The following is a 12,550-nucleotide window of genomic DNA, read 5'->3' on the forward strand; positions in this document are numbered from 1 at the left end:
TTTTCAATAAACTTATGACATCAACTGTTTGAATGATTTTTCAGCACAGCAATCTAGGCGCTAATAAAATATTCCTTTAATTCTAGAGGGGAGCATAACCCTCTAATGAGAGGCAAGAGTTGTTTAGAGTTGTAAAGGGGCGGAACATTTCCGATAAATTTCGGGAACATGTGTGACGTATATTTCCATGGGGAATTCTGGACAAACTGTGCTATTTGCAGGGGATAGGGTCTGCTGCGAATAGCAAAAACCCACAATTAATGGACGCCCTGTAGATGACACAAGATGGTAACAAAGCACTACTTTTGTCTGAATAAAGCTCCTAAACTCACGTCAACATACTTTGTAGTTCAGTTGCACCAAGACGGCACCTGATGGCGCCAATGTAATACTTTAATTGCTTTTGCTGCCAGAGCACAAAAACAGGATACAGGTGAGTTTTACAGCGAGTAACAGAATTTAAAAAAAAATCTTTCGAAACTGCAAATGAGTGAATTTGCAAATGCCAAACCACAAATACTTGGCAAATACTTGGGGGTTGAGTGCATTGTGGAGGGAAGCGATACAGTGTTTGCATGCTAGACCACAGATTTCTTTGTGGAACAGCTCTACTTTTACAGAAATCCCCGCTATAATGCAGGAATCTTTGGTTTGTAGCGATTGTTTTTCTAAATGAGTTTTACAGCTTTTTTACCTTCATATATATATATATATATATATATATATATATATATATATATATATATATATATATATATATATATATATATATATATATATATATTGTTTGATATAATCCTCTAGGGTTTTATATCATTACAGATTTACCTTGTCACAACTGAGTGAATCCTGTAATTTATTTTCCTTCACTTTATATTTTACTGGATAAATATAGGCATACTTGGATGTTACTTGAAGCCCTGTGTTGTATTTATTTTAATTATTTGCACTTTACTGCATTCATTGACAGGTGGTTTGTGCTACCAGATATTTTGAATGCTATTTATTTGGTCACTGAATATGGACATAGGTGCTATCTTGGGTTAGAATGTCTGCCTGTATGATAGCATTTAGCTAGTGGATGTTAGTTGTTTAAGCAATTGTTTTACATGCCAGTTTTGCATGGAACAACAGCTTGGAGAGACAAACAACTTGAAGAACTTTTGCTTCTTGTCATTGCAGCATTGTAAAACTGAATTCAGATGACTACTAATGTTTGACTAGTGCGCATAGACTTATATATTGCACATACATGATTTACAAGATTGATATAAATCACGCTGGACAGTATCTTTGGGTCACTAATCAGTCTGCCTATTGAAGTTTCTCAGAATCCAAATCTCCAATCAAACACAATTTCCTGCGCACTCGCCTGCCTGCCTAAAGTCCCCATGTCCAAATTGTCAAAGTCCACTGAAAACGTCTAGTCGAGTAAGTTTATCAAAATATTTATACTTACTAACTACCGCAAAATGTGAAGCTGACCTCCAGTATGGTCCGCCGTATGGGATTGTGGGATATATATTGTAAGGTCAGAGCACTCTGTAGGTTTTTTTGTGATTGTATAAATGTTGAAAAAATAAATATATGTATATTTTTAAAAAGCGTGTTTGTCAAAAAAGTGTTTTTGTGGCTCTTAGTGTTTTTCTGTGGTAGCGAGGTAAGGTTGTCATTTGCCAAGTCTTCCACAACAGGGAGAGCATGATGGAGAGGCGATCCAATAGCGCCATCTTCTGACGGAAGGTGGGCCAGTGGCGCCTCTTTGCCCCCCTGACACACCATCTCCTCCCCATCGCCGCAAAATACAGCACAGGCCGGCCAACTATTCGTTTGAACAAGGATAACAAGGACTATCACAATGTCTGACATGGAGGACGATTTCATGTGTGACGATGAAGAGGACTATGACCTGGTATTTCCCTCTCAAATGACCCAACTCCTGCCTTTTATCTTTCGCAGAACTGGAAAGTAGCGATATTGCGGGCTAGCTAACGTTAGCCTCGTAGTTAGCTTGTTGGGCTAATATAGTTTACTAGCTGGACACACACATACTCAGCACCATAGAGCAGACTAACAAAAATAACAACCTAGTAGGATAGTTTCGTGAAACTTGCATGCATTCTGTATATGCTCTGACTAAATCGCCGCATTACAGCCGGCTAGTTAGCAGACACTGGGCTAACTTTAGCAGACGCTCGTAGTAGCAGAATTAGAATACCACAGGAAGAGATCATGTTTTGGTGTGCTTCTCTGAACTTGTGTTACGCTAACGCTATGCTAGAAACTCTAACTGTTGGAGTTTGTTATAGTGTACATGTGTAATAGTGCACATGTGCTAACATCCAGGAATACTCAGAGGACAGCAATTCAGAGCCAAATGTTGACCTGGAGAACCAGTACTACAATTCCAAAGCATTGAAGGAGGATGATCCCAAAGCAGCACTCAGCAGTTTCCAGAAGGTGGAGTGCTCCTCAGCTCAAAGTTGTCTGCTATTTTCACACATATCATTTTCTTAGTACTATTTACTGTCATGTTTTCATCATCAGGTTTTGGAATTAGAAGGTGAGAAAGGTGAATGGGGGTTCAAGGCGCTGAAACAGATGATTAAAATCAACTTTAAGTTGGTAAATAACATCACACTGACCCTTAATGTGCAACTAATATTACCATGGTCGCTCTGAATAATTATGATTTGTCTTACTGCAGACTAATTTCCCAGAGATGATGAACAGATACAAACAGCTGCTGACGTACATAAGAAGTGCAGTCACCAGGAATTATTCAGAAAAGTCCATCAACTCCATTCTGGACTACATCTCAACTTCCAAACAGGTGCAATTAATGACTACAGAAACAAGTTTGTCTGACAGTTAAATATGTTGTCTTTCTTCAGAAAAAGTGACCTTACTGACGATTATATCAAGATGTGAGGTGTCGTTCGGCTGTTTTTTTGTTTTTGTTTATGCTTTGACTTGCAGACAAATTATTTGAGATACCACTGCTATATGGTGGCAGTGAAGTCACTTCACTACAAGCAGCAGTTTGGCAGATAGTGAACAAGTCTAAAACAACCGGATGTTTCAAATTTAAGTTTGCTGTCAAATTAAACATAAAACAAAAACAATTGTATGTTTTGTATGTATAAAAGCCACAGCCTTACGAATGTCTGTTTATCTTAATCACGTCAAAGAATGCATAACAGCATAGATGGGTTCACAAATAGCATCTATATGGTGGCATTTTATCGCTTCAAGTGACAGATATTTGAACACAAATGGTGATGCAACACATGTAGACAGAACCTATAACAACACTCACCGGCATATATTCTTCAGAAGGCCCAGAGTAGGCAATCTGGACTTTCTGGCGATTTCGCACTGGTCCAGGCTGCTAAATACGCTGCTTGGGCTGCCACTCCAACCCACTCATAAGTTTTTTTTCCGGCCCACAGAACCGTTTTGAAATCAGCTAATGTATTCTGTCCACAACACTTGAATTCAACTATCACCTTGCCGTGCAAAGGTACTAACAACACACGTAGGCAGGCCATCACTGAATGCACTACCTTTGTAATTAAGCGTATCACCAACACTAAGTCGCAATCATTTAATATATAACTAGTAGAATCAACACTACAACTATATTACACACCATCTGTACAAAATAACACATTAAAGAGGCATAACCCGGTCAAAAGATTTACTTCTAACGGCAAGAAAGCTTGATACGAAAGCCTCCTCCAATGCCTGGTGCTGTGTAGTTATCGTAAAGTTAGCTTCAATCTGCAAAGTAGTGTGTCGGAAGTGGTGTGATATGGAAGTACAGTGTTAGCTGCCTTAACTTTGATATCTTAACGTGTGATAAATTTGCCATGTTTTAAGTGTAAAACGTCTTATCCCATGTTATGTGCCCAGTAACTTTTTGTTTTCAAGCTTGTTCAAATGAACACTCAAGAGCACGTTCAGTTGTGTTTTGGAATTTTGATCAATTACAATGTGAATATTGTTTTGGAGCGAATGGTAAGCTATTTTAGATTGATACACTAATAAGCGTAACATTTTATACTGTCATATGTTTTTATATCTTCATGAAACTAAAATATTATACAGACATTAGAACTAAAGTGGGCCAGTCTGAGCACTGACACTCCAGGGCTGTAAATGAGTCCCATTTGAATCCGCATATGTGGCAAAAACTGCTTAATTCTTTCCAATTTATTTGATTGTTGCTTTCTTGTATGGTTTTCTTAAATACAACATTGTGCAGTGGTATTTATCTTATTGAAAATACCGGTACCCATTACAATCAGTTAGTTCATGGCATTTCCATTCTTTTCAATGGGGAAAGATGTTTTAAGTTACAAGGGTGGCCAAAGAACCAATAAGATTTTCAAGCCAACAGTCAAAGAACTAATTTAATTTTCAAGGGCAACCCTGTATATGTGTTTCTCTGTGTTATATTCTAAAGTGTGTTTCCTTTGTTGCCAGATGGATTTACTACAAGAGTTCTATGAAACTACTCTGGAAGCTTTAAAAGATGCAAAAAATGACAGACTTTGGTTTAAAACCAACACAAAGGTAACTAAAGGTTATTCTGCAACTCATGATCACACATTACATTAGTACCAAAATATGTCAACTTGAACCTGTTGTTTTTGTCACTGTAGCTGGGGAAGTTGTACCTGGAGAGAGAAGAGTATGGGAAGCTGCAGAAGATACTGAGGCAATTGCACCAGTCTTGCCAGGTAACCAGACTCTAACCACACGAGAGCTATTTCCGTCATGGTTGTATGCCTTAGTAATCGAATAGAAATTCCTTCTGTGACTGTGGATTGCATTACCTTTCCAATTATCTTGCAAAACCTTTTTTTTTTTTGACATGCAGATAATAATAAATACTTGAATCCATGTCCACAACAACCTAGACCTAGAGTAATATAAAAACACATACAGCATTTGGGCCGCTTATCCTTCCTCAAACACTATCCAGCATAACATTAACAAAGCATTTAAAAACTGCACTTAAGTCATGAGTCAATTAACATTTATTGCACATAAAAATTAAAATTTCCACCATAGTATGTGTTGTAAAAGAAAATTCTAAAAAGATTACATGCCAATGTTTTGTATTGAAAAATTAAATACAGATGAACTGTACGAACAAACTATGCTCAGTTTGAACATTTTAATTGAGTCATTAATTTGCTTCAAACTAGAAGGAGGCCCACAGTGTCAATTTTGAGAGTCACTGGGTTAGTTTATTGATTGTAGTTGGTGGTGAGGTGGTGACTACCGGTAGTTGTGGCCCACACTGCTGTTGGAAAGGAATTCTGAAGATTTGATAACATGATAAAAATGACCGTATAAACAACACATGTTGCTTTGTCCTCGTTTTGATTGGACTATGATTTTTCTTGTTCTGAATATTTGTTGAGTGTGGTACTGCCTTAGTGTACACTCTTCTTCTTTTCTTGCTCGCCACAGACAGACGATGGAGAGGATGACCTGAAGAAAGGCACGCAGTTATTAGAGATTTACGCTCTGGAAATTCAGATGTACACAGCACAAAAAAACAACAAGAAATTGAAAGCCCTGTACGAGCAATCGCTCCACATTAAATCTGCCATTCCTCATCCACTTATAATGGGCGTTATCCGAGGTAAGCGGTCGTGTATTCAGCTAATTCCGCATCGCGTTTTAACTAAGTGTCTTCCGATGAATGACGTGTGCTTGTTTGGTGTTGAACAGAATGCGGCGGGAAAATGCATCTGAGAGAGGGGGAGTTTGAGAAAGCTCACACAGATTTCTTTGAGGCCTTTAAAAACTATGATGAGTCTGGAAGCCCGAGAAGGACGACGTGTCTGAAGTATCTAGTGCTCGCCAACATGCTAATGAAGTCAGGAATCAATCCTTTTGACTCGCAAGAGGTGTGCCGTTTCACTTACTCTACCGTTTATCATCTGAGCTCATAATTGATGTATCCTCATGTTCATTTTTTTTTTGTCTTTAAAGCAGAATTGTAGATCTTGTTTTTAAAACGCTAATGTTTCATTTTCTTTACCCCTCAAAGGCCAAACCATACAAAAATGATCCAGAGATATTAGCAATGACAAATTTAGTAAGGTAAGAATGTTTTGTTATTGGAGTCAATCCTTGTTATTCATCTCTCAAATACACATGTAGTGTGGTTCACATAATTTCTTGCAATGGTTAATGCAGATGACAATGAATCCTGCATATTCGCAGTTTGGGATTCGCTGAAGAAACAATCCCGTGATATCTTGGTGTCAAGTACAGTGGTGCCTTGATTTACGAGTTTAATTTGTTTCATGACCATGTTCGTATCTTAGAATAATTGTATCTCAAATCGTCTTCCCCATTAAAATGAATGGCAAGGCCATTGTTCCGTTGCGGCCCCATATTTTATGCCTTTTGGTTGGTGTGCGTAGCTTGGTCACCAGGGGGCGTATGTACAATTTTTTTATGTAGTCTCTAGATATGTTCAGCGCTGAAGTGCAGGCCACATGTTTACATATCATTGTTGAAACATAAAAAGTTGAAGTGATAAAGCCATGTATTTGTTTGCATTGTTGTAATCTGATTTATAATTTAATAATAGTAGTTTATGCTGCCAAGTCAGGCTTGTATCCCCAAAACTACTGTATTAATTCAGGTCACTCATAAATGAAGGCATCACTCTAATGTCGAAATGAATTAGGGAGTTTCGTTTGGATGCAAGTAGTGCTTTGCTATCATCTTGTGGCAACAAAACATAATTACAAACATACTCTACTATACATAAATTATATTCTACTATACATATTAGATAATATACGTGTAACTGTTGTATAAACAAAAAGAGAGAAAATTTTATTAAAAGTGTGAACTGAATAGTGTTTTTTTTTTCTGTTTTGCCTCAAGATTGACAGCTAGCGAGGTGTATTTTCCGCAGTCATTTAGATACCAAGTGTGGAGTTTTAAAATACATTGTCTGTCCCTCCAGCGCCTACCAGAACAATGACATCACGGAATTTGAGAAAATCTTGAAAACAAACCACAGTAACATAATGGACGACCCCTTTATCAGAGAGCACATAGAGGGTGAGTGGTGACTGTGACTGGTGGCCTTATACATGCACCAAGAATGTCTTGAATACAGTCATGTTTTTTTTTTCTTTTTTTGCAGAGCTGCTGCGCAATATTAGAACTCAAGTACTTATCAAACTCATCAAACCATATACAAGAATACACATCCCTTTCATTTCTAAGGTAAGACTATTGATTGGATCACAAGTTTGGGGTTTTTCATGTTTTACCTAACCCTGTTTATGTATTTTTGTTTCTACGTCGAAACAAATATTCTCCTATGTAGTAATAGAAATAGCAGTGTGGTTTTCTAGTGCAGTAGTCCCCAACCACCGGTACTGGGCCAGACAGGGAGACCGGAGTTATCTTCCGAAGATACTTTGAAAAAAGAGTTTCTTACCGTTGCTTGTGTGGCGGTATCTCCTGCAACGTATGTCGTTAAAAACACGGCAATGGAAAGCATGAAAATGCGAGTGGAGTTTGCACAGCCTGCACACGGAGCATTTAGCCACTATTACTGTGACTAGCCTGCGGCCACCAGACTAAAACAGCAATCAATTGTTTCATCTTTTGATCGTGCACATTTGCAATTTGTAAGATCATAACTTTATATTTTAGGGTGTATTCATTAAGGGGCCGTTTTTATTTGTGTCCACATTTGGAAGTCCCTTCATTCCCATCTGAAGCTATTCCATTCACTGTGACTTTTTGTATTCATGCTGCCATGATAACAAACGCACATCTTTGATAATGTGGGCTACAGTGGAGCTGCCTGCTGTGAATACAATAGGAAAAAAATGTCACGGTCACAACTGTAAATTTCAACCAAATTTAATTTCCATCTACTTGGTGACCTGCAGGTTGACAACTGCCTCTTTTCTTTGTGTTTCAGGAGCTGAATATCGATGTTTGTGATGTAGAGAGTTTGCTGGTGCAGTGTATTTTGGATAAGTATGTCACCTTTGTGTACTTGCTACACCATATAAATATGTAATTGCCTCATCTAGGGCTAGGAAATAATTCATTATCAATTTAAATTGAGAGAGATCAATATTAATAGAAATTGTGCTCAATATAAGATCAGTTATTTAAAGAAATAAAAAATAAATCAGGAAGCCAATCCCGACCCCGGCATTCTGTATGCTCCAGGGGTGCTCAAGTCTAGTCCTCTAGCCAGCCTATTTTCCATCTCTCCCTGCCTGCAACACACCTGATTCAAATGATCACGATCGTTATCAGGCTTGTGCTATGCTTGCTGATGAGCGGATCATTTGGATCAGGTGTGTTGCAGGCAGGGAGAGATGGAAAACAGGCCGGATAGGGGCTCTTGAAGACCAGACTTGAACACCCCTGCTGTAGACAGAGGCTACATATGACGTTAACTTTGTGCCGCAATTACAAGCACCTCAAACAGATGGTCAGCTGTAATGCATGCACTCCACAAAAGTATTAACTTGCTACGCTAACATTGTATGAACAACAAATGAAGGTTAATGTAACTGTAGCAACAATGGGGTATTTCGTCTTCATTTATTTATGATGGCCCTGCTGGAGGAGAAGCATGGATGTTCACAACATTGCACATTTCACTACATTACAACGTACACAACAACAATGATTCCTTGAAAATTTGTTTTACTACCAGATACAGTATTTTTCCTCTTGATAGTTGTTTTATTTATTTTTTATCTTAAATCTTTTTTTTTTTTTAATAGGAAAAAATTCCATAATTATTGCTAGACTGATAAGAAATACATACATCATGATTTGAGCAGCCCTATCAAGCATGTAATGTTTAAAAAGTTTATTTAATCTTTAAAGCGGAAGTCAACCCAAACATATTTTTCTCAAGAATATGTTCCCAGCAAGACCACTAGTTGAAACACGGCATTCTGATAAATTTTGCGTTTGTGGAATATGAGGGCCTTAAAACGATGCAGCAGGCCGGATCTGGCCTTCAGTTTGACGTGTGCTACACTATTACCATAAGCAAACAAACTAGGTCACTTACTTTTAATTATCGTTGTAGTTCCTCATAGTTTACATCGTTCTGCCCATACAAGAACTAGGTGGTATTAATTGGCAGAAAAAATGGAGTCTCGTTTGACAAAAAGTGTGGTGTTGTTGTGAAAACACTCATTTACACTTAACTTTTCTGTATTAGGCAGCAACACTGTATTTTTAAAGTTATTGAATTGTTGCTGATGGAAAAAAAACCAATTTGAACAATTTAATGAGCGTATCATAATAGCACAATTAGAATTGTTTTCATTCCTTAATGGACTCTGGGCGCACCATTTCCGCCTTTGGGATACGATGGCATGCTTTAACTTCCGGCCGCTAGTCTAACGCGTAGCGATATCATTGGTAGCGTCAAACTCTTTATAATGTACTCGCTGTCTCCTGTCATGACATCAAGTTGCCGTAAGTGTTGGCGAAGCGATTAAAGCACCATTTGGATTGAATGAGCCATTCGCTGTGTCACAGTATATGCAGGTCCGTGTGTACATAAGACTTGCACGGCTTCTTTTGACACGCTCAACTCAACTTTACGTATAGGGCACAAAACAACCACTATAATAAAGAAAGAGTGAACAAAATAGAATAGAGAGCCTTTATTGTCATGTTCTATGGTGCAGATGCAGCAAAATTGAAGTTATGTAAACATAAAAGACACTGACGATACTACTAACTGCAGAATGAGGATAAATATTCCCACGGCTCAAGAGTTTCTCCATGCCCTTGCCCACAGTTTTGTGATGGAGCGGTCGACCTTGATAGCTAGGTGCAGAGCAGGGAGAGAGAGAGAGAGAAAGAGCGCAGCTTCATGACACGAGCCAGGAGAAATGGAGAGAAGGCGGAGAGACTGCCGTTGCCATAGTGAAATGGTCTCGCCTAATGTATAAACTTCCCAACTCCTCTGGCTCACTGGCAGATGTGTTCAAATAAAGAGATGAGTTGAATCGCTGAACATAATGGCCGGCACACCACAGAGTTGGTTGGAGGAGTAATCCCTTCGTCTTTAAAAATTCACATTTGATGGCATTTCCACCTGCAAAAGCACCAGCTCAGAAAAATTGAATATAGTTACTACACAAACCCATTTTAACACACATTAAAGAATGATCTTAATTTTCCTGCAGAGGGCGTCCCAGTAGCTTGAAAAAAGCAAAGGCCTCCGCACCTTTGCCTCAGAAAAGCTGCAAGTGTTGCCGTGCATATAATTCTTTGTCTCAATCTAAATTAGACCGTTTAGCTCAAAAAAACACTTCATTTTGCATTTAATTCTCACTGGAGGCTCTTAAAATAATCAAATTAGTCTCCATGTATAGTGGATAATAAAAGGCTATACACTCCTGTCCAGTTAAAAAAATGCCTTATTTGACAGCATTCAATCTTTTTGGGTAGCAGTCTATCAGTGTGGCATATCTTGATGTGACAATATTTGCCTACTTTTCTTTGCAAAAACGCTTCTAATCTGTTATATTGTGAGGGGCATCTCCTGTGCACAGCCCTCCTCAGATTACCCTACAAATGTTTGACCGAACTTTTCATAATTCCGTCAACCTTGACTAAGGCCCCGGTTCCAGCTGAAGAAAAACAGCCCCAACGCATGATGTTGCCACCACCATGCAGGCTTGATGCTTTTCTTTGCAAGATAAGGCTTCCGTCTTGCTCTGTATGTAAAAGGTTTTAAAAGGATTTATCGTGGTCTATGTCTTTAAAAAAAATGGCATTTGAACAAACTGAAAAAGTCTCTGACCTGACTTATTACTTGATGAATGTATTTTTCTATTTCATATAGCTGTCCCTTAAACTATGTGTTTGTGTTGTTCTCAGCACAATCCACGGGCGAATCGACCAAGTCAACCAGTTACTGGAACTCGACTACCAGAAAAGGGGAGGGGCTCGCTACACAGCTTTAGACAAATGGACTAATCAGCTGAACTCTCTCAACCAGGCCATTGTGAGCAAGCTCACATGATACCACTGAAAAATCAAGAGACAAGGAAAATGGCATGTTTGAATACATCCATCAAGTATGCTACCGTGCTTCGGAGACGAGCGAGACGCCCCACGTTTTGGAAAATGCCACCGATTTTCAAGAAGAGTCCCAGAATGTGTTGTTTTGTCCTGACGAGAGGAAATCACTGACACTGTTGTTTTTCATGTACCAGATTGGCAGATCCTTCCATGTGCAGATATATTGGTTGTACAAATGTGTATGAGAAGACATACACAGTATTTTAATGTATACTGTTGCCTCTTGGTAATAAACTCCTGTCAGCACTTAATAGATTGAACTTGGAATGCAGTATTTTCATCATGACAACAGACACCTAGCCACAGAAAGCCCTTTGAGCATTTATTCGATATCCAGCTTTAGGTCCATGAACTAGTATGCTTTCGCCTCACTAGTCGTACAACTTTGGCATACTAGTTGATAACTGTATGCTACTTGTACTACCAATGATATTAAAATTCTGCTAGTAGTCCAAGTGGCACACAGTTGTCAACTAGTGCACAGTCTTGCTCGTAGCGTGTAGTTGTCTGACTAATGAAGGCAAAACTAATAGGCATGGATCTGGATGGACAGCATGACTCGGCGGATGAGTGGTCGTCTCCCAACCCAGAGGTTGTGGGTTCGATCCCCAGCCATTGTGACCATGTCGGCGTGTCCTTGAATAAGACACTGAGTTGCTCTTGATTGCTGCATCATCAGTCGGTTGAATGAGAAGTCAGTGTGAAGTGCTTTGAGGGCCTTGTTGGTGGAAAAGCGCTACACAAGTGAAAGCCCATTTATCATTTAAGTTGGATATCAAGGACATCAAATAAATACCAGGTTAAAGTTCATGTCCTAGTACGTGCATTGTTCTCAGTAGCAGGACAATTGAGAACTGTATCAAAATTGGTCGAATGGCTTCATGGCATGCCGTTTTATTATTTATTTGCAGCGCACTAGTAAAATATCGAATAAATGCTTAACTGGCTTGCTAAAAAGGTGTTTGTGAATTATTTGATATTGACTTGTTCTAGTAGTGAGGCCCAAGAGTTTACGAGTACATGGACCTTAAGTTGGATGAAATCAAGGACATTGAAAAAGGGGGTGGCTTACTTCCATCAATATTGATCAACAACATTGACACAAGTGGCAACCTTTCCAGTAGCTCAAAGTGGTTACTTTTTAAAATTAGTTTTATCAGTAGTCTCCCTCTCGTCTTTTCTTTACTATGGATGTTGTGGCTTTCCATTATGGGTGAATAAAGTCTATTCACAGAGGAAAAGCCTACGAGAATAACTGAACTTTGTTTGGGGTCAATCAGAGGCTTGTTAAAAGGTGGCAGGAGTGTGCTGACTCCCCTTTAACATGAATTTGAATGTGCTTGGATAATTCTGAACAGTACACAGCCATCGCAGTTTTAAGATGGAACGCTCCGTTCACTTTTACTTAATGCCCACTTGA

At 38.8% G+C, this 12,550-nt stretch overlaps 1 protein-coding gene across 1 annotated transcript; it reads left to right on the plus strand.

Annotated features, from left to right (window-relative positions):
* Positions 1-1,688: 1,688 nt before the first annotated feature.
* On the plus strand, positions 1,689-11,381 carry cops2 (COP9 signalosome subunit 2). The gene is made up of 13 exons (XM_086025190.1): positions 1,689-1,912; positions 2,347-2,460; positions 2,548-2,625; positions 2,708-2,833; positions 4,489-4,578; positions 4,668-4,745; positions 5,485-5,659; positions 5,749-5,927; positions 6,071-6,123; positions 7,004-7,101; positions 7,187-7,269; positions 7,979-8,037; positions 10,927-11,381. Exons 1-13 carry the CDS (start codon positions 1,859-1,861, stop codon positions 11,069-11,071), a joined length of 1,332 nt encoding a protein of 443 aa, XP_085881316.1. The 5' UTR covers positions 1,689-1,858; the 3' UTR covers positions 11,072-11,381.
* Positions 11,382-12,550: the final 1,169 nt, after the last annotated feature.

Source organism: Filicampus tigris, chromosome 3 (genome assembly GCF_054856515.1).
Source record: "Filicampus tigris isolate MCC_2025a chromosome 3, RoL_Ftig_1.0, whole genome shotgun sequence".
In the NCBI taxonomy this organism is placed as follows: domain Eukaryota; kingdom Metazoa; phylum Chordata; class Actinopteri; order Syngnathiformes; family Syngnathidae; genus Filicampus; species Filicampus tigris.

Excerpts from the sequence above, each read along its gene's own strand:
- cops2 (XM_086025190.1), top strand. The coding sequence starts at position 1,859 with ATGTCTGACATGGAGGACGATTTCATGTGTGACGATGAAGAGGACTAT. Across the intron at positions 2,834-4,488 it reads ACATCTCAACTTCCAAACAG|ATGGATTTACTACAAGAGTT; the intron begins GTGCAATTAATG and ends CTTTGTTGCCAG. Across the intron at positions 7,270-7,978 it reads ACATCCCTTTCATTTCTAAG|GAGCTGAATATCGATGTTTG; the intron begins GTAAGACTATTG and ends TTTGTGTTTCAG.